The following is a 27,460-nucleotide window of genomic DNA, read 5'->3' as shown; positions in this document are numbered from 1 at the left end:
GTTCATGTACCAACACTCCCCAAAGAGGGATTTTTTTCCCCTGGACAACCGCAGGGTAAATGGTGTGTCACAAACACCACGGCAGGAACATTATAAACATGTTCTCTCTCGTGCTTACTTGCAAGCTGGGAGGTGAGCTACACTGCCAACTGGCAGCACTCAACAGCACCATCCTGGAGGCGGGAGCCATTATGTTCTTGTCTTCATTCTCCGGCTGATCCGAGAAGAGCCACAGCATCCTGTCTCTACCTCTGCCTCCTATCGTAAAGTGGGAATAACAGCGCAGCCTTGCCCCTTCTCTTAGTGGAGGAATAAATGTCGTGAGAAGTAATTGGCTAATTTCCATAGTGTTTGTGAGCCCAACAAAGAAAGAAACTCTATAAAAAGAACATGTTATTACATGGTTAAGACTTCAAAGCTATGAAGTGATACCTTAGTATTTTATAGTAATAGGGTTTCAATGCAGCAACTTCTTGAGGGAAATGTGGTCCTGGGGCAGCAGTGACTTTGTGGGGTAGGGACGCAGACCTGGGTAGAGTCTCTCCACAGCACTGTCCAGCCACTTGTCCTTGAGCTAGGGACTTCTGCTGCCTAAGTCTCAGTTACTTTTCTCTTGGAAACGGAAATGGCTCTGCTTACCTCATAGAGTGGTTATGAGGATTACGTGTGGGAAGCCTGAACAGCATATGGCGTGGAGTGCGTGGGCCTCCACCCTTCCCCTTCATTCAGGTTGTGTCGGGTGAGGAGTACGATTATTTTGGGTGAGGGGACAAGGCTGTGAGTGGGTTCTTCAGTCTAAGCTACTGCAGAGAAAGGATGTGAAACATCCATTTTCCAGAGCTGGACTGGCTTTCAATTCTACTCTTTAGAGTTCCAGAAACTTGCTAACCAACCCAAGTTAAAAATTTAATTCGGTTGAGCATATGCAGAACAGGTGCCTTTCATTAAGCCGCTATACCAACTTGGATTATTTAAATTTGAAGTTCAGAGGAACTAAAACTCCAGCATGGGAGCCTTTGACCAGATACCGCATAATGATCTCTTTGGCCACATAGTCAGCACCTAACAGGACAGTACGACTCCGTCTTCTGACTTACTGCACAATGTGACATGATGTAAGAGCAGGACGGTGAGAAGGCTTCCATTGAGCTCTAACAAAGCCCAGTGATCTGGGTGCTTTGCGATACCAAATGCAGGAGAGCACAGAGCTTTGTTCAGGGTAGTAACTCAGTAAGTATTTGTCGGCTCGCTCTGTTGTGGGTGCTGGTAGGAGGGTTAACAAAACCTTTCAGAGCCAAGTCATATACATCTGGAACGTTATTAACGTGAAATAACAGTCATTGTGTTTGATTCACAATCAAACCTGGAATAACAAACATGAACCGTTTTTATGGCAAGTCTCCCGCCACTGGCCTTGCCCACAACTGCCGCCTTTCGAGCCCACATACCTCGTGGCTGCATGGTTCTGGGCTGTGGTTTGTACCTCGGTCTCAGTGTGTCCTAGGGGAGAAGTGGCAGGTGGAGGCCCTTCGCTAACTCTTGCCCATCTCTTCAATACTCTCAAGAGTACCAGTTTCCTGTTCGGCTTGCATTTTGTCCGCTGCCCAGGTTTGGACTGTAGAAGGGAATGCCCCAAGAGCCATTTCCAGAGAGCAGCCCTCACCTCCAGGCTCTGCCACGTCTCAACAGCCACTTCCTGACAGCCAAGGGCTCTCCAGTGGAGGCTGTGTTGGTGCAGTGGTAGGGTGTGGGCTCTGGAGCTGGAACATCTAGGTCTGATTCCTGCTTTGACTACTTCTTGTGTGACCTTGGGCAAGTTACTTAACCTCTGAGCCTGAGAAGTAAAGGAGTCAATTCAGGCGCACTGCTGAGACTAGCACTTGGAGCATAGCAAGTGCTCACCTGAGGTTGTCACTTACCACAATTTCATGTTGGGTTGTCCTCGAAACACCCTGTCCCTCCTAAGCTACCACTTCCCCAATAATAGTGTGTGTGTGCGTGTGTGTGTGTGTGTGTGTGTGTGTGTGAGGCGGACCTTGCAGGCAGGGAGGTGATGGCCTCACTCTTCTTTATGACCTTCTAGGCCCTGCAGGATCTCCCCATTGCGGGTCTCTCCAACCTCACCTCTTCCTTCCTTCCCACTTAATAAAACACCTCCTGCAGCCACAGTGGCCTTTCATTCCTCAGACACATGTATCTTTCTTGCCCCAGGACAGGGCCTTTGCAGGTGCTGTTCCCTCAGCCTGAAAGTTCTTGATGTACCTGGCTCTTTGTCACCCTCCAGGCTTTGGCTCAAATGTCACCCCCTCAGAGAGGCTGGCCCTGACCTCCCTGATTGCTGACTCTCTGTCTCCCCGCTGGAATGCAAACAGCAGGCGAACAGGGGCAGTGTTTGTCTCACTTGCCCCTGTGCCACAAGTGTAGCAAGGACTCAACGTGATGAATGTTTGGATGACTCGAGAGGTACTGCCCTGAGACCTGGTTCCAGAGACCCCAGGGAATCCCGTGGGTAGGGGGGAGCCTGGAAGCCAGCCAAGCTGGGTTGGAGCCCCTCGACAACTGTGTGGCCTTCCCATCGCTGAGTATTAGCCTCCTCATCTGTACGATGGATCATCACAACTCCCTTGCAAAGCCATTTCACAGATGGAGATGCAAAAGCACTGAGCACGGTTCCCAGGACACACCTGGGAACCAGGGGCCTTTAGAACCAGGATTCATTCCTTTAGCAACCTAGCCTTGGGACAGGCCCGTTAAGATGTAAAAGCCATCTGGACTGCTGGACACTGCTGTCAGTCTCTGGCACTCGGTGAGAATGAGTTTCTCACGTTTCCCTGATCGGTGATGGGGATGGGATGGGGTGGGGGGACAGGTAGAGAAGAAGGATGAGTCCCTGACGCTGGGGTGAAGAAAAGGCAGGCCTGCATGCTGGCCCCGAGGGTAGCCAGTTCCTCTGAGCGTGTTTCCTTGCCATTTAGGAGGTGGTAACGAGGGTTAGAACTAACACATCCAGTACAAAGAAGGTCCCTTCCCGCACTTCTTCCCTGGAAGCAAACTTCATGATTTCTCGGGTTTGCTCTGGTTCCCCAAGACTGGGAGTGGAGGCGACCACATGGACCTTACTGATGCCAAGCCCAGGACAGCCCAGGCTGCACTGAGTCCACTCTCTCGCCTGTTCACCTCAATTCCCCAAGAGGAGGCTACCCAGACCCCTGCCTCTGCCCCAGCGAGTCCCACTGAGATCTGGCCTGTTATCATTCAGCCCTTTCTCTGGCCAGCTCAGCTGGCCTGTCCTGTTTGGTGCAGGGCTGTTGGCACCATGCCCCCAGGAGCCTCAGCACGTGTGTCCAAGGAGACAGCCCTGAGTATGCTCCCACAAACTTGCAACGTCCCCTTCTTTCAAGGAGAATATCCATGGAAAGGAGGGTGGAAATGAGGGAGTGAAGGTCGGATTGCAAATGTGATGTCCGTGGAAGGAGCATAATGCCAGGCCCAGCTGCCATTTGCCTTTCACAGAGAAAACAGTGGGGCACTTCACAGTTTGCAAATGCTCTCACACGGGACAGCTCACTTAATCCTGGCCATAAGCCTGTGAAGCAAGCATTCTTCTCACAGACTGGGGATGGAGAGAGGCAGATCAAGGATACCGTGCTGGGTGGCCCACAGCGATTCTGGTTAGGAGCTCCTGACACGGGGAACCTGCCTGCTCAGCTGAAAGTGATGGCCTTATTCAACCTCTGGTATGCTTTCACGCTACATGGTTCCCTGAAAAGGAGGCCCGAGTGACCAAAGTTGGCAGAAAGATGAGGGGCGGCCTCTGAACACAGCCAAGGAATGAGGGAAGGATAGGGTGTAAAGAGCTAACAGTGTGGTTTAGAGAAGCAGGGTCTTTCCAGAATCTGGAGAAGGAAGTGTGAGAGCAAGCAGCCTGGAACAGAATGGCCTCTTGGAAGAGGATCCTTGGGAGAAAAGGCAGGTGCGGAAACAGGAAGAACCGTCCTTAGGGGTCAGGGCCCAGAGGCAGAGGGGAAACTGAGTCAGAGCTCGGGACACAGACCCACTCTCTGGCTGGATGTAGATTTCTCTGCCTACAAGAAAGTTGGTTGAACGGGTGGCTCAGAGTGAGGGGCCACCGGGTGGTGGCTGTAGCCTGAGGCCGAGGAGTCTCGAGCCTGGTCAGCACTGTTGGAGGAAGTCTGCTTACCCAGGAAAGGGGGGAGCCTACACAGGCTGGGGTGGGAGGCCCAGGGCAGCAAAGGTGAGAGGCCCCGAGGTCGGGGCTCAGGGAGCGTCCTTGATTTAGAAAATGGAGAGGCTGCAGGGAGAGCAGAGTCTCGTGAGCGCACGTTCTCACCCTCCGCACGGCTCCCCTCTGATGTCCCCTCCCGCTGGACCCAAGGTGTGCTCTGCATGTGACCCCCGTGTGAGCTGAAGCACAGTCACCGGGCTGGGGAGAGTGGGGACTTTGTAAAGAGGTCTCCGTCCCCCACCCCGGAGAAACCTGCGCCGCTCACACCACAGCACCGGGCGAGAAATCCTGAGGGGCAACCCGGGGGTCCGAAGCCAGAGTGAGGGATGCACGCGGGGGAGAAGCCCTTGAACGACACGGGTTTGAACCGCGCGGGTCCACTTACATGTGGATTTTTTCACTAACTACGTACAGTACTATGTGATCTGTGGTTGGTTGAATCCAAGGATGTGGAAACATGTACCCACGGGGTGACTATAAAGTTATACGCAGATTTTCAGCTGTGAGGGGGGTTGAACCCCTGACCCCCATGTTGTTCAAGGGTCAACTATGCTTGCTACATGCCCACTGGAAATCCTAGTTGTGATGGTGTGTGTACTCTCTTCACCAAGGTATAGTGCCTTCAGCTGGATACTTTTATTTTTATGAAAGATTTGGAGAGTCTAGGAGCTTTGGAAAGTGGCGAATGCAGGTTAGGGGCAGTAATAAGAGTGAGGTCTTTGTGGGTTTCACTGATCCCCTTGACTCTTCGACCCTCGTCCCCTTATTTCATCCACCCATTGGCATCTGTCAGTCTGTCCGGGTCTCATGCTTCTGACTCTCAGTGAGAAGTGATAGGAGGTGGCCTGAGACTCTGGTCCATCCCCCGTGGACCAACCCAGCTGTACCAAACCAGCTGTCCTCTGTGAGGTCGCCAGTTCTCAGCAGAGCTCTCCCTGAGACCCTGGGCGAGTCCCCTCCGTGCTGGGCCCCGACTTTGCCGTCCACGGTGCGCAGTGGGGACTTTGCAGCTGTCGCGGGGCTCTGGGGACCAGCTGGGAGCCGGGGACCAGCAGCTGCTGCTGCTCTTCATAGACCTTGTTATTCAGGTCCGAGGAGCAGCGCCCTGAGTTGCCCCCCAGACCCCTTCCCTGCCCAGCTGGGAGCTGACCATGCAGACCCGCCGGCAGCCCAGCTGCTCCCTGTGCCCGCACTGGGCCACCTGGGCCACCCTACCGTCCCTGGGTGCCCGGACCAAGAAGGGAGCCCTATTCCTCCAGCTTTTGGAAGGACTTCCAGCCTCACCTACCCACATGGGGTGTTCAGAGATGGCAAGAAAAAGTCAGCTGTGGTTCATCGGCCAGGCTGAGTTGAGAGTTTCGAGGTGATGGGCTTCTCCTGGTGAGCAGCTGGGGTCCTGAGTGCCAGGAGGGCACAGACTGCCCACAGGTGAGGCCTGAGGGGGGCCTGGAGCTAGATGAGAGAGCCCACGGGGAACCCTGCCCCGAGCTCTAGGAGCCGCCTTCTTCCCTCGGGCTGTGTCTCCATGAACGGAGCCTGCCGCTCTCCTTTCCTGAGCCTGGCTCCCCGAGGTGTGTCAGGGCAGGGGCTGTGGTGTGTGTCCTCGGCCTCCGGTTTGGGAGTGGCCTAAGGGTTCCGTGGAAGGAAGTCCTGTGGGGACAGCCAGGGCTGACTGGTGATGAGATGTGTCAGGTGCCAGCACGCAGGTGAGGGAGAGGCCTGAGAAAGGTCCCTTGAGGGGACACCTGGGACTCCTGTCAGACTCTGGCAGCCGAGGGCAGCTGGGCTCCTTTAAAGGCGCCTGTGCAGTTTGAGCAATGAGGACCTGACATCTTCGAACAGAAGCGATTTGGAGAAATATTTGGCAAGAGGGGGCCCCCTGAGCAGGCTGGCGCCCAAAGTTCGCATGGCCCTGGGCCTCTCGGGCAGGACTCGGGAGACACCTGGTGCTGGCTGCCCGCTCTGCCCCTCGGTCCACACCCTCCTCCGCCGGCTCCCTCGCCCCGTGTTTGCCTGTGGTATCCTAGGAACCGGGGCTTCCAGCCTGTGGTCCTGTTACATAACAGCTTCCATCCCATCCACGGGTTCAGCCCTCCAGCGAGCGGAAGCCGAAGCAGACGCCCAGAGGAAAGCCTCTTCTCCAGACACGGGAGGCTGCCCGAATCTCCAGTCTCTGCCAGCCCCCTGCCACCCCAACATGCAGAGGGAGGAAACTTAACAAGCAGTCAGCATCCAGTGCGTACTCTCAGCAGGGCCCTCTGGTCCTGTCCTTGTCCCGCGTGAGCACGGCACCTGTCAGTGGCCACACGCTGGCCACGGCTTCCCAAAGCTAGCAGGCCCTGGGGGCAGTCCCTGAGTGACGGTGCCACTCCCTACCGTGTCCCTCTCTGCACCCCAGCCCTTCCTCGCCCAGGAAGAGGCTAAGGGCAGACCGCTGCTGGGAACCCTCCCTTGCCTGGAGATGCCTATCTGGCCAATGTGCCTACGGCGGCCTCCACCCCTTGGGCACCTGGGCAGCCAGCCATCACAGACCACGTCCTCTCCTACCTGTCCTCTTCTCTGGCCAAGGCAGAGAGTGCTCCAGCAGGGACTTGAGGACCTCAGGCATGTCCATGGCGGGGGCCACTCCAATCCTGTCGCAGCTCGACATGGCCCGGCAGGGGGTGCTTGCTGGGGGAGTTTAGAAGCAGCTGGAGAGGCAGGAGCTGGCCGGGGAGCCACAGGCTCTGGAGGCAGGCGGGGCGGGAGCCCGAGGCAGCCAATGGGCAGCACGGGCCCCGGCCCGCCCGTCCACCCCCGACTCGGCCCCCTGCCAGCTCGGGCTGCAGCCAGGCCTTCCCTTCCTGCTGCCTGGCAGGGCGGACCTGGCCCTGTGCCAGCCTCAGCACGTGGAGACACAGCACCAATCCTCTGACAGAGAGCCCGGTGTTATCTAACTTTGCAAAGGGAAGTTCTCCCCCAGGCTGGGAGCCAGGACCGGGCCTGCCAGGTGAGAGCAGTGAGCATGCACTACACGCTCCGGCCCACTGGGCAGAGGCGCCCTGGAGGCTGGGCCCCGCGGAGAGCAGGGCCTGCCGAGGAAACCAGCCCGGGCTGGGCCCCGAGACCCCGGCAGCAGGCAGCTCAGCACAAGGATGTACTGTGTGGGCACTCACAGGCACATGAGTGGGCGTCACGCACCTACCTGTGGGCTTGTGAGTCTCGAGGGGTTGTTGGCATGTTTTGATGCTGGTCCATATGCTATGCATGCACACGTGCCCTCCCAGGCATACGGTGTGCATGTGGCATGAGTCATTGGGGCTTTACACCATCTGCAGAGCCTGAAGCCTGCTCTTCTAAGGGGAGTGACAAACCTGCAGCCTGGGGTTCCTTTGGTCTTCAGGGACGGGGAGAAGAGGCAGGTGCCTAGCGGACAGGTGCTGGAGGGCAGGCAGAGCAGGCACCACTGAAGGGGGACAGCTCTGTCAACCGGGCTCAGGCTTGTCCTGGGCGAGGTCCTGCTTCCCAGCCTGTGTCCCAGCCTGTGTCCCAGCCTGTGTCCCAGCCTGGGGAGCTTGGTGGCTATTGGCTGTTTGCTGTAGTCCCCTCCCTGGCCCTCTCACCAGGACACTGGCCTCGGAGATCCCCAGGCCACTTAACTTGAACGTGTGGTTGAAGCCAAAGTTCTGTATGTCGCCCTCCACAAAGACCAACACCTGCCTTGGCCGGCTGGGGCTGGGGGTGGGGTGGGGGAGGGGGCATTGGCTCCACCTCTCCACGCAGTGATGTGGCATCTAGAACAAGCTGCTGGGTCTCAGTTCCAAAACCACTGAATGTTGCGACCTCCAAGGTTCCTTTCAGCTCTGGTTCTGTCTCTGATGCTCCAGGTTGGAGGCAGTAAGCATTTGGGTCCTGCACCACAGCTGACTTCTATGTAGTCTTTCCCCGCTTTCTAAAATTCCATTTTGCACAAACAGCAAATACTTCAGGACGCCCTCTAGCCTCTCCTCTTCCCAACAGCCCCAGCTTATCCTCCAATTACCCACTTTGCCACCCTAATAGTCCTCCCCAAACCATGTTCTTTTCCCAAATTAATTAAAAATTAATTTCAAGTTTTGAATACAAAAAACAGTATATGGCTCAAAGCTCAAAACTTTTGATAAAGGTATACTTGTTATTTTTGGCTGCGTTGGGTTTTTTTTCTGTTGCTGAGGCTTTCTCTAGTTGCGGCGCGTGGGCTTCTCATTGCGGTGGCTTCTCTTGTTACAGAGCACGGGCTCTAGGCGCACGGGCTTCAGTAGTTGCAGCACAAGGGCTCAGTAGCTGTGGCTCGTGGGCTTTAGAGCACAGGCTCAGTAGTTGTGTTGCACGGGCTTAGTTGCTCTGCGGCATGTGGGATCTTCCCGGACCAGGGCTCGAACCCCTGTCCCCTGCATTGGCAGGCGGATTCCTAACCAGTGTGCCACCAGGGAAGTCCCTGATAAAGGTATACTTCAGAAATGTCATTTCTATCCATGTCCCTCCTCCTCGTTCCCCTTCCTCATAACTGATTTCTTATTTATCCTTCCAGTGCCCTTTGCCTCTGTGAAACTGGGGGCCCTGGCAGTGGGGGACAGCAAAGGTGCGGAGGACCTGGCGCACAGGCTGTCCTAAGTTGACCTGTGGCTCGCAGGCTGGGGCTGAGGCTGGGCCAGTGCATTAACCATTCCTTGGCCCCAAAACACTTTTGTGTTCGAGACTGGCTTACCCCAAAGGTGGAGTGGGCAGGCGCCCACAGAGCACGATTTCAGAGGCAACAGGAGGTCCCCAATGTGTCTCAAATACACCCACCTGCCGCATGACATTTCATTCTCGGAGATTTGTTCCTGTCAGACCCCTTCCAACGTATGAACGTACGAAGGCTCTAAGACTCTGACTGATTGCTCACTGCATACCTGGCACCAGCCTAGACCTTGTAAGGAATTCAAAGCTAAATAACAGACCTGGCCAGGCAAGTCCCTCGCCTTAGGGAATTTTCATGCCACTGAAAGTCAGCCCACATGGCACCCCGCACTCTGCAGCTAGGGTGTCCAGCTGGCAGCATCACCTATGGCTCATACAGGGGCCACATCAGCAGGACGCTGGGTCAAGCGGCTGGGGAGGGCAGAGATAGGGAGAGGGGCGGCCACAAACAAGCCTGGAGACATCCGGAGGGGCCCGCATGGCAGGCATGTTGGGATTGCCTGTACTCCTTGGGTTTCCTGCCTCAGAGGTCTAATGTCTGCTGTAGATGGCTCCCCTGGTGGGGGCTATATGCGGATGCAGTTTCCGGCAGAGGCCTCTGGGGCTTTCTCTAGAGAGATGCAGAGCTGCCCCCATCTCCACCTCTGCCTGTCACCCCACCTGTCAGAAGCAGCTTCCTCAGAGGCAGAGAGGAGGAGCTGCGGCGCCACGGGAGTGGTGGTGCTCATGGCAGCCCCTAATCACAGGACCAAAGACCAGAAATGGGCCCACATTCAATAACTGCGGGCTGCTCAAGCCAACCTGGCACCTTGATGAATGAAACCATTGACCGTAAATATCTAGGATACACCGGGGCGTGGAGATGCACGTGTGAAATACACTTCAGAGAAAAGAAAAGGTGCAGAACAGTAAGTACACATGGCTTACAATGATCCAACCATCTTCTTAAGGCTCAAATCCAGGTTCACCTCCTCCAGGAAGCCCTCCCCAGCTCCCCAGCTTGGATGAGTTGCCTTCCATGGCACCTGGCATCTCCCACCACGGTGCCTGTCACATCATCCTACACTCTTCCATGCAGAGCCATCTCCCCTGGCAGACTGGATTCAAGGAAGGCCACGTTTTGTCTGTAATCTTGTATCCCCAGGATCTGATATGGGGCAAGTGCTCAGTTAGTGCTTACCAGCCTGAGCTAAAAGAGAACTAGAAGAGAATTTAGGGGAATTTATGAGAATTTAAGAGTTTAGTCCATTAGGTTCACTGAAGTACTGCTTATCTTTTTCTTTGATTTTCCAAGTTTAAGGGAGGTCCTGACGCAGGTTTACAATCTCTTCAGCCTGAGGATGGGTCTGCATTTTCTTCTGGGAGCTGGGCCTTGCCATGCCCCTCTGGTTTTTCACGGTGCAGCCAGGGTTGCTAAGAACCCTGGAACGTCAGCGCTGAAGGGAACCTTGCCGATCACCCAGTTCCCAGTGTTCTGGATCTATTTTGTCTCCTTTCTGAGGGTCCTTGGAACCTTCACTGAACCTCTGTGGGCCAAGATGTGGACACCAAATGTACAGGTTGCTATGGAGACAGACTTGCGGCATCCATCATGCCTGGCGCACAGAAGGTGCTCAATCAAGTCGGCTGCTCCTGTTACTCATCTGGTCATTTATCAAGTATTTGAGCCCCTACCGCGTAGCCGGCCCAAATGATTCCCTGTCCCGAGAGAATTCACAGGCCTTGGACCTCTGTTCCTGGGGTCACTGCATACTGTAGTATGAAGTTGTCTGGCGAGAGCTTACTCTTAAACGTGTGCAGCCCCTCCCATCAGGACCCCCTCCATCACTGTCACCGCACACAATCCAAGAGATTTGAAAAGGTGCCTCCAGGGACTTCCCTGGTGGTCCAGCGGTTAAGACTCTAGGCTTCCACAGCAGGGGGCGCGGGTTCGATCCCTGGTTGGGGAACTAAGATCCCGCATGCCACGCAGCCAAAAAAAAAAAAAAAAAAGTGTCTCTAGCAGATACAAGTGTCCCTGATTGAAAATCCCTGATCTAATATGCTCTCTTTTAAGGAGGAGGAAGCTGGGCCCATGTGACTTGGATCTCCCTCAGGCCCAGAGGAGTCCAGGTTGCAGTTGGGATCACATTCCAAAGCATGTCATAGCCCCCTACCTTTCTGGAAAAGCCATACCCAGAAAGGGCACAGAGACAGCCCTCTGGAACCCAGGACAGTGCACACAGTAAAAGCAGGGAAGTGTGGGTACAGGTGGAAAGCCCCACACGGAAGGCCATGAGCCCCCTGACCACCGGGGCCACCTGTGCAGAGCACAACTTGTCCCTGCCAGTGAGGCACTGCGTGAGCCGGGGTCAGCTGGGCTGCCCTGTTTACACAAGGACACAGACCTTCTGCCCCTCACCCCTCGGAATGTCTGCCTTGGGGCATGCCCTGCGCCAGCCAGCTCTGCCCCATGAGTAAAGAGAGGCCCAGGTCCCTGGGCACAAGTGCCGGGTAGCAAGGAACAGGAGCAACACCTCAGGGACAGAGGTCAAAGTGCACACGTTTATTTTCTAGAACAAAGGCTAAAAGAAGGAAGTTTCTTTCATTTTATTTTAAGAAGGACAAAAATTGTTATTAAAACATCTACATTATTATCAAGATACTAGACCTTATGAATATTTAATATTAAAGTGTGGTATTCTTAAATTTTTTAATACACAGACATTTTTAAAGGACCATTAAATTTATCACTGCCCAGCTGAGAAACGCAGCATCCCTCTTTGCCCCATCCCAAAGGGACACTCACATCAAGGGTGCCTGTCCCCCCTCACCATATTTGCCGTGATGTCTTGTCCCTGCCTGCCGCCGGGGGGCACAGGCCCGATCCAACTCTCTGAGCCTCTCCGAGTCACAAGTGAAATAATCACACTCATCATTCGAAGTGTGCTGTGCCACGCCTCTACTTCCTACTCCCCGCCTGCCCCTCGCTTTCTTCCAAGCCTGCGGGGGAGCCAGCTCTGGCCAAGCCAGGGAGCACCACATCCCAAGGCCCCTGCAGGGATAACAGGATGGAGAAGAAAAATCTGGATTCTAATCCTATTCTTTTGGGTGGGAGACAAAAACTAATCCTTTTCCTTCCCCGAGCACTCGTGCTCTCTCCCCACTAGGCTGGGGTGGTCTGGACGCCATCAGGCGGAGCTGGGCCCAGGCAGGGGCCGCTTCTGCCCCCGCTGCCCATATCACCTCTGACCCCTCGCTCCAGTCCCTCAGTCCTTGCAAATGGCATGATGACCCTGAAAGTCCTTCCTCATTATGCCAGGATGGCTGCATTTTCCGGCCAAATTCTTTATCTTTAGCCCTCATTAGAAGTGATTCCTTGGATACCACACACATATGTAATATTATATAGAGCGATATATTTAATACCTGTGTATATATGCATCACGGGGGCGACATATATACACACTAAAAACAAGGCTGGTGACGACAGACTGCAACAGCACGGATCAGGGAAAACAAGTGTCATCAACATTCACGGCCACAGGCCCCACCTTGGGTCTCTCCTCCCCTCCAGCCACACCACCAGCACCCAAACTCCGCAGTGCTGGCCTGCTGGGGGAAGGGGCAGGGAGAGGAAAGGATGCATGCCACAATTATCAGGAAAAGGTTGGGCAGTGGCAGCGAGAAGAACAGGGTTCTCTGCGGCCCAGGGTGCCCGCCATCATCTCAACGCACACTCGAAATGCTTGTTTAAGGAGAAATAAAGGGTATTCCATTCTCTCTGTCTCACCCTCCCACCAACTCCAGCCTCGATCCCCAGCTCCTTCCGGGGGGCCCCACCCCTTGTGCCAATGGTGTGGGGTGTTCTGGAATGTCTAGGGAACCAGGGGAGGCTGGGTCTGCCCACAAGGGGTGGGATGGAGAGGAGGGGGTGCACGCAGACACGTCAGACGACAGGGATGGGAGAGGGCTGGGGGGGGCAGGGGTTGGGGGTCAACTGGGGTCCCAGGCAGCTGGCAGGGTCGGGACCAGGGAGGGGCTGGGATGGATGGTCCTAATTGTATGTCTGGGTCTAGGGGAGAAAGGGAAAGGACTCTTCTGAGTCCCCAAGAAAGAGGGGCTGGGTCCGATCCTGGAGTAGCCCGTGCTGCCCACGGTCAAGTCTCCCTTCTCTCCATGTCCCCTGACCGCCCACCCTCCCAATCCCCCCAGTACCTCGTGCAGAACCTGAGCCCACGGGTGCCCTGCCAGGTACCACCTCTCCGGGAGCGGCCGTGGGGAAGTGACCTTTGCTGCTATACTCCTTAGGACCATCCTCAGAGGGGACTGTCCCTCTACAGGGTGCTGACACAACCAACCCCTGGGCGGTGCTGCCGGGATCCCAGCTGATTCAGAGACTGTCACATCCCTGCCAAGAGCCTGGAGGCTCCAGCTGATAACTGGCCCTGAGTCTTGTGACCGCAGTTTGCATTCGAGCTCTACCGTGCTGTGGGCTGGAGATGCTGGGTAGAGAACTCCTTCCTTCTAGGCCTGTTTTTCTATCTGCAAAATGGGGGTCTGGGCTGGGTCATCTCTGAAGCCTCTGACGACCTACAATCTACATTCAGCGGCCCACAAAGGAGAGGGGCTGGGCTGGTGGTCTCACCAGAGAGCCACGCTCCTTGGTCAGGCTCCAGAGATCATGTAGCCCAGCCCCTCCCACTCTTCCAACCAGAGGGGAAACTGAGGCCCCAGAGGGTAAGTGACTTGTACAGTATCCCCAGTCCAACCTGGGGCTGCATTTTAAAGCTGGGTGGGGCCTCCTGCCCTCTGTTCTATCCTGATCTGCCCCCAGGGGAGGTGGGGAGGGGTGAGGGTGGGGCAGGGGGAAGGACCCTTCTGCTGCAGATTCAAGTGGGGACCCCACGCTCCCCAGCCCTGAGCGCTGGGCCCCCTTTAGGAGTAGACGGAAGTTAAAGCTGTAGGCTGAAGCTGGAGGGGTCAACCAGGCCCCTCCCTCCGCAACCAGGAGAGCCGGGGTGGGGGAGGGGAGGACCTGCCCAGGGCTTCAGCAGGATGAGGACCCTGGGACCGAGTGGGGCTGCAGCTCGTGCACCTGGGTATGCACTGGGGCAGTGGGGGCAGAGAGGATGGCTGGGGGCCCCAGCCCCAGCCCAGGCCTGCCCCGGCCCTCCTATCAGGCGCTCCGTGCCCACCCCTGCCCCCGATCCTAGGACTTCACCCACGGCCAGGAGCTGGTCTACTCCCCAGTGACGGAGGCAGCAGCAGGGGCTTCTGGGGCGGCACCAGTGGCATTCCCGTCCTCCTGCAGCAGGAAGTTGTATTTTCCAAAGTCGTCATCCCGTGGGCACAGAAGCATGTCCTTGCGGGCCTTGGCCAGCTTCTGCTTCAGCACCTCGCGCCGGTCCAGCCACTCGTTGAGCTCCTCCTGCCCGTGAGCGCAGCGGCACTTGTCCCCGTCCGGGCAGGCCTTGCCCTTCTGGAGCCTGTGGGCGGCAGGAGGCTCACTGCCCGAGCCCTGTGCCCTTTCCTCCACGGGCTGCCGGACATGGGGGCGGCCACTCCGCCTCCCCCGACAAGCCTCTCCCCATGCAGCATCAGGCCCGGGGAAAGCGGGCGTGGCCTGGCCTTCCCGAGGATCTGATGCCCGGCTGCAGGGGACGGGTCCCCACCTCCAACGCCACTCCGCCCCACTCCTGGGTCCTCACACCCAGGAGCAGCTGTCTTTCTGGACATCCCCACCCCGCCTTATGCCACCTCCAGGCCAAGTGGAGCCAGAGCTGGCCGTGGCCTCCGCCTTTTCAGGCCACCCCACAGCCCGCCCGGCCCTGCCCTCCCGGGGGCACCTTTCGCAGAGCCGGAACTCGCCCATGGGGAAGCGGTAGGCCCAGCCACTAGCGTCGCTGTCAGACGTGAAGACCTTCTCCTTGTGCTTCTCAGACTGGATGTGCTGCTGCCACTGCTTCTTGCTGTTGCTGTTCTTGCCGCAGAGCCAGCAGTGGTAACCCATCTGGGGACACAGCCACCGTGGGCGCCTGCTCCTCCCACCTGTGCCGGGACCACTTCCCCCAGGGAGGCTGAGCCCCTCCGCACAGCCGCTCCAGGTCAGGCTCGGACCAGGGCCCCCAGGGGATGGAGTGTTACCATGATGTCGGCGTAGTCCGTGGGCATCTGGATCTGCTTCTCCCCCTCCCGAGAGCTGATGGGCGTCCCTTCCCCCGGCTTCCCTGGGTTGTGCTTCTTCAGCCACATGTCATAGGTCTGTTGCATGTCCAGGACTGGTGGGCAATAGGGGATGCAGGGCCTGGTGAGAGGGGATTCTCCCTCTACTCTGTCCCACGACCCCTGTGGGACCCCTGCTGCTGGGCTGCCCGGTCAACTGGAGACCCAGAGAGGGCTCAGCCCGGTGCAGCCGGAGTGGGGCCCGGGTGGCCAAGCGAGGCTCAGCAGGTGCGCTTGGGCCTGCCGACGAGGGGGGTGTCCGGGTCAGCCCCGCCCTGCCCACTCACTCTTGTTCTCCTTCATGAACGTCCACATGTCCCTCTCCTCCGGGCTGTGCGCGAAGGAGCAGTTCCCCACGTACTGGCACTTGCGGCCGTTCTGCGCATGGATGCAGAGCTGCAGGGCAGGCATGGGGAGACCCTGCTGAGTCCCGCCGGACTGTGTCACTGCCCCGCCAGCGGGCAAGCCCTCCTGGGGCCCCACGGCCCCATATCCGAGGTCCCGCTGCCACCCTGCATCCCACCCTGGCGCTCACATCGTATTGCTGTGGGAAGTTGCGAATGGACGGCAGCGGCCTCACCGACACCCACTTCCTCTTGGCCTTGGACATCACCAGGAGGACCCGCCGCTCCTTGGTCCAGCTGCAGGATAGAGCGGGCTGTGTGACCTCCACAGAGAGCCCGGCTTCCTCGCCTGTGGTGCTTAGGTGGTCCCCACCCTGCCCGTGCCCCCGCCCGGCACCTGGCTCACCAGTGCCGGGCCTTGGCGCTGCAGTACTTGAGGTCCTTGTCAGGCTCCACCACCTGCCCGTTCCTCCAGCACTGGCCACACACAAACTTCATCTGCAGGTCAAAGGTGCTAGGCCCATGGGTCCGCGGGGCACCCTGCGGAGGAGAAGCGCTGATGAAGCCGCAGGCACCAGGCTGAGGCCCCGGGGTCTGATATGCAGGTGGCCTCCGGGAGCATCAGGGCCACCTGGAGCCTTGTGGGCTGGTCCATTACCACTCGGTGGTGGGAAGCGACCCCCTAACTCCAGGCCTATGGCCTCTCAGGGTGGGAGCCAGGCCTGGGACTCCTGATGGAGCGCTCTCTGCCGTAACTGGCTATCTCCCACGGGCCTGCTTGCTGGAGCTGCTGGCGTGTCCCTGGGCACAGCATTCGACCTCACATCTCCCTGCTTTTGCACATGCTGTTCCCTCCGCCAGGAATGCCCTTCTCCATTCTTCATCAGGCTTGTTCTGAAAACTTTCAAAACCCAGCTCAGGCACTACCTCCTTCAGGAAGCTTTCCCTGAAGCTCTCCTAGGTGGCAGCTGCCCATCCTATGGGCCCCCATAGTACCTGAATTACCTTATGTTGACTGACTCATCTAGTTATGAGGGCCAGGCCTGGTGGAGAGCAGAGCCTAGAAGGTGGGATGCACCCGCAGAGGGTGGGGATGGAGGAGGCTGCCTCAGGTGGTGGGACAGACATCTGGGCAGCCCTGGACTCTCGAAGACCCCACCATGTTCACTCCCCGTCCTCTGCCTCAGCCCTTCCTCTGCAGGCAGGAGGGCCTGCTCTTCTGCACCCCTGCCTGGGAAAGGGTGGGGGGGGGGTGAGAGGCAGAAAAAGTGCCCACCCAGCCTTGTCTCCTGCCACCTGCAACCCCCTCGCCCAGCTGTGCTGGCCACCCTGCTGTCCCTCCTGCTAGCTAGAGCCTTCCCATCCTCCCTGGAGCCTTAGATGTGGAGTTACCCCTCCGCTCTTCCTCCTCTGACACAGGAGTACCTGTGTCCTCGGCACTGCCTAGCCCAGGGCCTCCCCTGAGCAGCAGGGGGCTCTCACTTTGTTGGGTGCCGATTGACCCCTGGCTGGGAGACTTGCGGCCTGGCTCAGCCCCAGGATAATACACATCCAGACAACAAAGTAAAATCCTGCCTCTGTAACTGGGACACGGTCTGGCTAAAGCAGACAGGAGGCTTATCCGTGTCACTATAGACTTCTAGATGTTCCACCGATTCTCACAGAAGCGTAAGAAGGCCCATTTCACGGGTGAGGTAAGTGGGGTCCGGAGGGGTGCTGTGGTTTAGCCACTGCTCTAGGGAATAGCCATGCCGGTCCACTGAGCTTCCTTTTCACAACTGCACAGACTCGACAGCCCTGGGGGCGGTAGGGGTCATTCCCATTTGACTGAGCAGAAGCAGAGGCTCAGAGAGGTTACTAACCCCGCCACGGGTAAGTGGCCCGAGGATAGGGACCTGGTGCGAGGCAGGGGCTCATGCTTTTCTGTAGGACGGCACAGCTGCACCATGGGCACCAGGCATGAGCAGCTTCTACCCTGGCACCCTGTCCTTGGCCTCACACGGCCACGGGCCCCACCCTCTGACGGCAAGCAAGCAAGATGCTTCATGCCTGGGCCACAGCCAGGTCCGGCACAGAAGTCCCATTCCTGAGCCAGGCCTGACAGTGGCATCTTGGGTGGGCAGGATGCAGGGGGGTCAGGGGGATAGGAGGTGGTGAAGACTCAGTGTTCTCTCTTTAGCAGATGACGCTGCAGGTCCAGCCTGAGCCCCACACTGCTTCCCAGCCAGGCTCCTGGCCAGGAGCAAAAATAAACCATGTGGTGGTTGGGGAAGAGGACTGAACAGGAGAGGGGCAGAGGACAGGAGCAACTAGGAAGAGGGGAGAAGAAAAAGGACCAGGAACGAAGTGGGTAGGGAGACAGGGGGAAGGCCAAGGGGGCCGGGCAGCCCTGTCTGCCAGACTCGCCCAGGCCTACCCCACCGGCCAGCCTGCGCTGCTCCCTGGCTCACTGCCACACCCAGGCAGGCCTCAAGAGGGACCAGAGGCCCAGGCTTCTCCCAAGGTGACCAGTGCGTGGGCCTGGCATGGTGAGGGCGTCATCCCTCGTGTGTGGATGGCGAGAGGCCTCACCTCACATTCACTGTCTCCTGGGCCCTGAGACCACCCTTCCATTCCCACTGTCACCTAAAGTTACAGGGATCCCCACCTCCTGGGGAGGGTGTGAGGATCAGGGACGACGGGGGCCCCGTGCAGAGCAGGGACTCGGCAAGCTGTAGCCAGCTCCTGTGAGCCTCACACCCGCCCCAGGAGGGGGCAGGCAGGGTTATGATCCCCATTTCACATGAGGAACCCTAGGGGTGATGGGGATGGTGCCGGTGGGGAGGGAGCTGAGCGAGCTCTAGACAAGCTGTCAGAGAACCCGGGATCTCTGCTCCGTGCGCGCCGGGCAAGTCTCTAGCGTGTTCTGAGCCTCAGTCTTCCCGCCTGCAAACGCTACTGCGCCCCAGCTCACGTCCTCAGGACCAGGGTGAGGATCCAGAGGGGTGGGAGGTGATACAAGCAGTGATGGAAAAGGTTGAGGAATACCAGGACATTTACATGGTCTCCAAGGACCTCCCTGGAAGATATTCATTAATTACAAAGGAGGAAAGGGTAACTTCATAGTAGAGAAAGCTTTACTGTGGAGGCACCTTTAATCAAGTTACCAAGGTATCGCTGGTGAAGGGACAGATGGAGATGACGTGCCTGCCCCATCAGACAATCCCAAAGGGATGGGCCTTTTACAAAACAACTGCCTCTTCAAAAATGCCAATGTCACGAAAGACAAAGAAAGACTGAGGAACTGCTCTAGATTAAAGGCGATTAAAGACACTACAAATGAATGCAGTGTGTTGCTGGGATTTGGGGAGGATTCACAAAATCTGAATAATAGCACACCACGATTTGGATAAGTCCACCAATGTGAATTTTGTGATGTTGATAACTGTACTGTGGTTATTATGTAAGAAAGTGTCCTTATATTTACTTACTTATTTATTTATTTTTTGGCCATGTGGGATCTTTGTTCCCCGACCGGGGATCGAACCTGCGCACCCTGCATTGGAAGCGTGGTGTCTTAACCACTGGACGGTCAGGGAAATCCTTATTTTTACACTAAAGTTTTTAGGGGTAATGGGGCATCATGTCTACAACTTACTCCCTAGTGGTTCAGAAAAGTATATTTCTGTAAATAAATGTGTATGTGTGTACGTACACACGCATACACACAGGACAAAGTGAGTGTGGAAAGCAGTAAAATGTTAACATCTGGGGAATCCAGAAAAAGGTATACACAAATTCTTCATACTCTCCTACAATTTCCTGGTAAATAAATTATGTCCAGGTAAAGGGATGGGGGATGGCCCTCGTGGGGGCTGACCTCACCCCCACGGCCAGCCCGGGGTCTTACCAAGCTGCTGCTGGCCTTCCCTGCGTGTGCCTCCACCTGCTGCCAGTATTTCTTGGATTCCTGGACAATGTCTTCGTGGGTCATGCCTGGTGAGGGGGGAGCAGACACAGCGTCCCTGGAGCTCAGTGAGGAGAAAGGCAGGGGGTCTGCAAGGTGCTGGTGCCACCCCAGGCCCAGGGAGGAGCCCCACCCCCCAGTTAGGCCGCGGAAAGATGAGGGGAACAGGGAAACCACTCATCCTGTCTGGACCTGTTGGTTCATCTGCAGTTGGGAACAGAGGCCTGCTCCAGGCTCACACAGAGAATAAAATGCAGGAGCAAGATGTGGGCTCGGCAGCATGGCAGGGGCCTCTCCGCACCCACGCCAGTGGCCCTGTCCCTCGGGCCAGATGCTCAGCCCCCTCCCTTGGCCTCCGCCTCCCTCAGTGGGGCCTCAAGCCTGACCCCTGCTTGGCAGCCTCTAGCGTGCTGGTTCTTAAGCCTCTGTGCCCGGCCCGGCCCGGCTCCCCAGATCACCGAGGGGCCAGGGCCCTTCACTGCCAGTCGGCAAAGGGCAAATACCCAAACCTTGTGGCCCAGACCCTCCCAATCTGACTGTGGACACTGCGCCCACCTCTTCCATGAGGCCCACCCTCCTCCCGACCCCTTACGGCCTTCTAGTCCCTCTTCCAGAGCTGATTTAGTTTCGGCCTGTCCTATGGTTACTGCTGCCCCGTGGCCACTCGCCATCAGGGGCTTACTCTGGGCCAGGCATGTGCTTGACATCCATCCTCTTGCTGATGGATGTACCTCTAGCCCAGGGCTCTCCCATGACCTTGCAGACCCCCCCACGTGGCTGCCTGCTCAACCTCTCCACTTGAAGTCCAACAGGCAGCTCAGACTCCCCACGTCCCACACGAGCCCTGATGTGATCCCCCCAACCTGTTCCTCCTGCAGCCTCCCCTCCTCAGAACACGGCAACCCCACTGGGGTCGACCAGATGCCGTCCTTCGTCTCATACTTCATATCTGGTCCATCAGCTCCCGTTGGCTCCACCATCAAAACACACCCAGAATCTCATCACTTCTACCACTTCCACCCGCTGCCACCCTGACTTGAGCCACACCCTCCCAGGTCTCCCTCCATCTGCCCTTGGCCCCTGACTTCTCCACGCAGCAGCCAGAGCAACTTCTTCAAGACACCGATCAGGTCATACAACTCCACCTACTCAACCCCTACCCCCAAACCCTGCACACCGTATTTATTTATTTTTTTTGCAGTACATGGGCCTCTCCCGTTGTGGAGCACAGGCTCCGGATGCGCAGGCTCAGCGGCCACAGCTCACGGGCCCAGCCGCTCCGCAGCACGTGGGATCTTCCCAGACCAGGGCATGAACCCGTGTCCCCCGCATCGGCAGGCGGACTCTCAACCACTGCACCACCAGGGAAGCCCTGCACACCGTATTTAGAACAACCCCAACTATTTCTATGTACCATCTAGAGGTTTTTTCACACTCAGGTCCCTGCCAACCTCTTAGGCCTCATCTCTGACACGCCCCCCTGCCCCCCAGGGGTAAGCTGCTCTGCCCTCACATCCCCACATACAGAAGGACATCCTTCCTTCTGTACCAAGCTTGCTGCTGCCTCAGGGCCTCCAGCCTTGCCGTTCCCTCTGCCTGGAATGCTCTCCCTGCCCTTCCTTGCTCAAATGTCACCTCCTCTGAGAGGCCTTCCCAGACTATCTTATCCCAAATGCCCCCTCCCCGAGTCCCTCTCCATCCTATTGCTTGCTTTACTTTCTTCACAGAACTGATGCACATCTGAAATTCTATCACCCTATTTCATCAGCTCGAAGAAGACAACGATTGTTAGACACGCCATTATTTTATGTTACACACACACACAACAATGCCGCTAGGCAGACGATGACAGGCGTGGGGCACAGTGTGCACCCCAGAGCAGATGGACGTAGGGCCTGGTACCTCCCCGTCAGACTGTCTGCCTTGCCCTCGCGTACACACACCAGGGCCCCGACTCGTTTTTGCTCAAGCCCCTGACAGTGCAGGTGCTCAGGGAGTCCCATTAGGTGAGCAAGAAAGCGAGCGGCTTTCCACCTCCTCATTCCTGAGGCCGAGCTGACATCACCCCCTCACAGAGGACCAGTGGAGGCTCAGTGAGGGGCCGCTGATGACCAGATCCCCCAGGTGGCCCGCAGGGCTCTGCCTCCCTGCCCTTCTCCCCACGTGTCCCCGTGGCAGTGCCACACAGGGAGAAACCCAGGGTCTTCTGGGCCCGCAAGCTCCCTGATGCAGAGCCTGCGCATCCTGTGACGTCCAGGAAGCACCGGCTCCTCTGCAGCCCCACAGCCCGGCACTGCCCTCCTCTGAACTGTGCAGCCCCTCGCCCTCACCTGAGTACTGCTGCAGCAGCCAGACTTTGAGCTCTATGAAGCTGTGGGCGAAGTGGCAGCTGTCCTCCCGCAGGCAGCCGTAGCGCACCTCGTGGCGGCACACGTCGAACTGGAAGTGCTCCTGGAACTGGCGGACCTTGGAGTACTTGAGGGAGGTGGAGCGGACGATGTGCACCAGGCACCTGGCGGGCGGGATGGGGGGCGCACAATGCAGTCCGCATGCCGCCCATTCCCGGTCGGGGCCCCCTCCCCAGGGTCAGTGCCGTTCACCCACGGAAGGGGCTCCTCCGTGGGTGCCTCCGCCTATTAACTGCTGGCACAGGAGGGAAGAGGTGGGGGTCCTACGCTCAGGCAGTTCTGGTTTGGGCCTCAGCTGTGTGCCCCTCTCCTGGCCTCGACCTGCGGACAGCTCAAAGCCGCAGCTGCCAGCAGAAGGAGGGCACCAGACCCCACCTGCTGCGAGGCTGGGAGAAGGGGGCATCTCTCTCAGGTTCCCCAGCTCGATGCTCCAGAGCTGGTCCTGCACCCGGAGGAATAATAATTGAGTTATCTCCTCTGGGCTGGGAATTGTAATTACCTTCATAGCAACCCTAGGAGACTGGGATCATCATTCACTTTATGGATGAGGAAACCAAGGGTCACAGTGGCCAGAGGACATAAAACAGACCATTGTCCAAGCTGGGATTTGGACCCAACTCTGTCTGACCTCAGGGCCGGGGCTCCATCAGCCATGCTGGGGCACAGCCAAGGGGAGTCAGAGGGAGCGCAGGTGGGTGCTGGAGCCCACCCAGCCCCTCCCACTCCCTGTCCAACACCCATGCCGGGACAGTGGAGGGTGCTGGATGGGAGTCAGGGATGTGGCTCCCACCTGCCGGCGGAGTAAGCTGCTTCCAAGCCTCAGCTTTCTCATCTGTTCCTCAGAGACACTCCTCCCCATGGGACTGCCGAGATCATTAAAATACCCAACAGAATGCTTGGAATATAGAAGATGCTCAATAAATGTGGTTCTGTCCTTTCCAGGTGGATGCTGGACCTGAGTCCCAAATCCTACCCCTTGCCTTGACATCCTAGGCCCACCCTCTGCTCCCCAGGGGGACTCTGCACCCGCCCCACCCCAGGCCTGGCCACGGGTCCGGCTGTGGGTCCCACTCACTTGTTGTTATAGAAGCTATGCTTGGCGGCCAGGTTGGAGCAGACAGACGGAGAGTCCTTCGTGCCTTTGCTGATGATCCGGGGTTTACTGTCAAAGCAGATCTGCCCAGGGAGGGGGTGGGCTGGGATCCAGCACGGCCACCCAGGAGGGACAGGGTCCCTGCAAGCCCTGCCCTGCGTCAGGGGAGTGAGGACGGGAATCCCAGGGTCTGTGGTCCCCACCTCTCTGATCCCACCACTCCAAACGCCTGGGGCAGGGGTTACTCCATATCTCTGAGTCTCAGTTTCCTCAACTGTAACCTGGGGAAAACCACACCTGGTCTGTCCCACAGCTTCACTGTGAAGCTGGAAAAAGATCTAATATAACTTCAGGTCCTTTGTAAAGTATAGGCAGCCACCAGGCTGTGGGCTGTGATCCCCTAAAGGGAGAGGGCAGCCCACCTGCTCTAAGAGTCGGAGGGAAGCGCCGGCTGTGTGATGGATGGGGGCTGGCCAAGCAGCACCAAACCCTGCCAGCAACCTGGACCCAGCACCCTCACTTCATGGAGATGGACCTGACACCGTCCCTGCCCTCATCACACTATGCCTGGGTGGGGAGGCAGGGGGCCAGCAGCGTCTTCCGAGACAGCTTTGGGGAGGAAATGAACAGCTTGGTGGGGCTGCTGGGATCAGAGCTGAGCCTCAGAGGGTCCAAGACGTAGACACACAGGGAGGGCACCCCACGGAGAGGGCACAGCGTGGACACAGGCAGGGAAGTGGGCGGAAAGGTGCAGTGGGCACTGAAGCCAGCACAGCTGGACGAGGGGGCATGGGGCGGGTCGGGATGAGCTCCTAGAGCACCTGAGTCTGGCCTACGACGGCAGGAAGCAAAGAGCAGATGTGGTTACTTCTCTTTCTGGCCTCAGTTTCCAGCTCCGAACAATGAGGGGACTGGATAGGATCTGGGCTCTAGCGCGATGGGAGCATCTGGGTCTAACTTTCTGAAACTCCCAGGACCTGTGGATTCTAAGGTCAGGCCTCCAAAACCCGTGGGTCCCAGGGCCGAGAGTCCACAGTGGAGCCCGCGGGAGCCCCTCCCCAGCCCCGTCTGTGAATCGACCGTGGAGGGGCCGGTACCTCACAGAGGAACGTGAAGATGCCCTGGTGCTCCTTGAGGAGCTTGGCGATGGTGAGGCTGCCGCGCTTGACGCCCCCCAGCGGGTCGAAGAGCAGGTCGCGGTTGAGGGTGCCCTTCCGCTCCTCCGTCCACACGTCGATCTCCTCCTGATGGTAGGCGAAGGTGCAGTTATCCCCGTACTTACAGTCCTGCTTGTTAATCATGTCTGCAAAGAGGCAACAGGACACACGTTCCGCCAGGCGGGATGGCAGCCCACAGCACCCCCGGTGGGGCCTGCGGAGCAGGAAGGCTTGGCAGGGGTGGAGCGGCGGAGCTCAGGGAAAGCGCTTCCCAGGCCAGGCCCTTCTTTGTTCTACACTTGGGTGTGGGGGCCAGATCTGCACCTTCCCGTGCAAAGCATGGCGGTCGCCGTGGCTCCACCACCCCACAAGGCTGCCTGGTATGGGTCAGGCAAGACGACAGGTGGGAAAAGGGCTTTGTAGACATATACAAGCCGTTTTATCATTATTATTATTATTCTGCACCAGGAAAATATACCACTGGTTCAGGAAGGCATGGGCCTTGGGGTCCAGCAGACTTGGGCTGGGATCCCGTTATTCCTGAGCCTTAGCTGTCTGTCCATAAACAGAGAACACGGTGGTTGTGTGGATTAAGTGAAACAATAAATAAAACTCCTGGGGGTCAGGGAGCAGGGAAGGCAGCAGGTTTATAATTCAGAGACCCGCCATTTCCTGGGGGTGGGAACTGTTTTTCTTTCTTTTTCTCCCTCCCTCACCCTCTTTCTAAGTCTGCCCCATTCCAGCCCCCTGCCAAGCTTGCAGGCACACGAGGACAAGCAGGCCGGATGGCCAGGTGACCTTACAGACTGCTCTGCACTGCGACCAGCTCCACACCCAGTGGGGAGGTCTGCAGGGAAGGGCTTCCCAAGATCCAGGTGCTGCTTGAAGGAGGAGCAGAGGATGACCAAGTTCAAAGGGCACAGCATGTGCAAAGGAGTCAGGGTTCAGCGTATCTGGGGAATGCTTAGGGCAGACGGGGACTTGTAGGCCTCGTAGAATTGGGACTCCATCCACGCTGGCCAGGGCATGGCTGGCGGGGGCCTGCGAGCTCAGAAATGACAAGTCTTTAAGATCCACCTGGGCAGACAAAGAGCTGATCCAGAAAGCCTGGGTGGGCTACTGCCACGGGCTGGGTCGGGGGACAAAGGCGGAGCCTGGAGCGGACTCCCAAAGTCTCCTTCCTCACCCAGAGCTGTCATGAGGATGTGTGATGGTGGGTACAGAAGGGCGACACTATAGAACACTTAACAGTATCAAGACTGTTTATGTCCTGCTGTGCAGACTGCACCGAGATGCTTGGTTGGGGAGTAGAAGAAAGCAAATGAGGTACCTGCCAAATGTCCACTAAATGTCAACCAAATGACATGAGCCAGAAGTGAGGAAAATGACAACAACCTATTAAATTTTAAAAGCTAGTATTTATCAAGCCCTCACTGTGGGCCAGTCCCCAGTGATTTACATGGATTCTCTCTCCATATCCTTCCAACAGCCCTTTGGGACCCTGCAGTGTAACAGAAACTAGCTCTCCGTGAACCACCTGAGCCTTGCACCCGGGAGCGCATTCTGCTGGTGAGGCCCCAGCTTGAGCGTAACATCCAAACACTCCCACCTGTCTGTGGAGCTGGTCAGGGCAGGAGCTGCTCGATCTGAGATGGGACTCCCTCCTTCATGGACCACACCTGTCTGTCTACCTGTCTGCCTGTGATGAGAAGCAGAGCTGCGGCCGGGCGTGAGAAGCTGGGCCTGGGCCGTGCCACCTGCCCCTGCTGCAGCCCACCCACCTTTGCACAGGTAGTAGGAGCCCACGAAGCTGGTCTTGGTTGGCCGGGGCCGGATCCGCTTCCAGGTCTGGTCCTCGGAGCTCCGGAGGCGGCCGAGCAGGATGTCCCGCTTGCACTTGTGCTCAAGGCCCTCACGGTAGGTGTAGTCGCCCGCCCTGGGGCCTGTGGGGGCAGGGAGGACAGGGACTGGTTCCGGAAGCAGAACTGAAGGGTGACAGCCAACGGGCCCGAGCAATGGGGACTGGCCGCCCTGCTGCCTAAAAGCCCGCCTCCTTCCCCTGGGCTTCCCGCCAGCTCCTGCCATCTCTTCCCTGCCATATGCTCCCTGGGGACAGGGGGCTTGGGCAGAGGGGAGCCCCTTTTCAGCACCCACCCCCTTTCCACCACCACCCCGACTCTACAGTGAGCCTGACCACTTCAGTGTTTCTTTGGAACAAATGATGAAGACAGTGCCTGGCAGAGAGCAGGCTCTGTCCCTGTCTTTTCTTGCCCCGGAAAAGCGCTGCCAGACTCAGCCTCCCTCCCCTGCTCCTGTGCCTCTTCCCTGGTGCTCTCAAATCTTCTGACCAAAGGCCTCCTCTCCCCAACAATGGGGTGGGGGGTCTCCCCAAAGAGACCAAGAGGACCAAGGTCCCTTGTGGGGACCCACGTGACGTGGCTGGGCCAGCACCAGGTGTGCAGCGGCTCTGCTTCCCCAGCACAGGGGGCAGCGAGCAGTGGGCGTGCGGATCGGGGAGGCTGGTGTGGTCTGCAAGGAAGAAACTTCCTCACGGGCATAGCCACCCAGCGAGACGGCGCTCTGCTGCCCATCCGCACGGGGCCGCGGGCTTTGGCAGGACGGCTCTGTCAGGGGTGACATGCGTGTGACATGCGTGTCCTGTCAACGTCAGCACCTCTGAGAGGGAGAACTCTAGACTGGTAAGATCTGTAACCCTGAGATACCAAGAGAATATTCTAAAATGTCGGAACTATGGGATTCTGGCAAATGAAATACTGCAAGTCTTAGAGTCTAGAATTCTGAAATTCTGGGACTTCCCTGGTGGCGCAGTGGTTAAGAATCCGTCTGCCAATGCGGGGGACACAGGTTCGAGCCCTGGTCCGGGAGGATCCCACATGTCGCGAAGCAACTAAGCCCGTGCGCCACAACTACTGAGCTTGCGCGCTAGAGCCCGTGAGCCACAACTACTGAGCCCACAAGCCTACAGCCCGTGCTCCGCAACAAGAGAAGCCACCGCAATGAGAAGCCCGCGCACCACAATGAAGAGTAGCCCCCGCTCTCTGCAACTAGATAAAGCCCGCGCACAGCAACAAAGACCCAACGCAGCCAAAAAAAATAAATTCGAAAAAAAAAAAAAAGATGATTCTAGAATTTTGAAATTCTAGGTGTGCTGAAAAGTGTCTACCAACACTGGGCATCTACTTTGAATTGCTCCTACAGTCTCCCTTGGATTTGAGGGCTGGAAGCCTAGGAAGTACATTTCCCAGACTCCTCTGCCCTCTGCGTTCTAGGCAAGGTTTGAATTCACCCAGCAAGAGGTGGACGGAGAGGATGTGCACAGAGGTGCAGGCCGCCTTTCCTC

The 27,460-nt window shown here is 57.5% G+C and overlaps 2 protein-coding genes across 7 annotated transcripts in view; both read right to left on the bottom strand.

Annotated features, from left to right (window-relative positions):
* The window catches only part of TEF (TEF transcription factor, PAR bZIP family member), a 30,980-nt gene extending 24,033 nt beyond the window's left edge, over positions 1–6,947 (bottom strand). For 2 of the 5 annotated variants that reach the window (XM_082665189.1, XM_082665190.1), the window contains exon 1: positions 6,794–6,947. In XM_082665189.1, coding sequence (XP_082521315.1) covers positions 6,794–6,896 — 103 coding nt within the window. In that variant the 5' untranslated portion in view covers positions 6,897–6,947. The remainder of the gene's footprint in view (positions 1–6,793) is intronic. The other 3 variants (XM_082665192.1, XM_082665195.1, XM_082665193.1) reach the window with 2 other exon arrangements.
* Positions 6,948–11,521: 4,574 nt separating this feature from the next.
* Positions 11,522–27,460, bottom strand: part of ZC3H7B (zinc finger CCCH-type containing 7B) — a 54,022-nt gene continuing 38,083 nt past the window's right edge. For both annotated transcript variants that reach the window (XM_082665587.1, XM_082665588.1), the window contains exons 13-23: positions 25,881–26,042; positions 24,040–24,245; positions 22,925–23,025; positions 21,772–21,953; positions 19,385–19,470; positions 15,902–16,035; positions 15,687–15,792; positions 15,439–15,547; positions 15,074–15,207; positions 14,776–14,939; positions 11,522–14,415 (exon numbers count right to left, since the gene is read on the bottom strand). In XM_082665587.1, coding sequence (XP_082521713.1) covers positions 14,169–14,415; positions 14,776–14,939; positions 15,074–15,207; positions 15,439–15,547; positions 15,687–15,792; positions 15,902–16,035; positions 19,385–19,470; positions 21,772–21,953; positions 22,925–23,025; positions 24,040–24,245; positions 25,881–26,042 — 1,631 coding nt within the window. In that variant the 3' untranslated portion in view covers positions 11,522–14,168. The remainder of the gene's footprint in view (positions 14,416–14,775; positions 14,940–15,073; positions 15,208–15,438; positions 15,548–15,686; positions 15,793–15,901; positions 16,036–19,384; positions 19,471–21,771; positions 21,954–22,924; positions 23,026–24,039; positions 24,246–25,880; positions 26,043–27,460) is intronic.

Source organism: Grampus griseus, assembly GCF_964374135.1.
Source record: "Grampus griseus genome assembly, chromosome: 11".
Lineage (NCBI taxonomy): Eukaryota > Metazoa > Chordata > Mammalia > Artiodactyla > Delphinidae > Grampus > Grampus griseus.
Note: the sequence above shows the minus strand (reverse complement) of the source record. Positions and strands in the feature narration are given on the sequence as shown.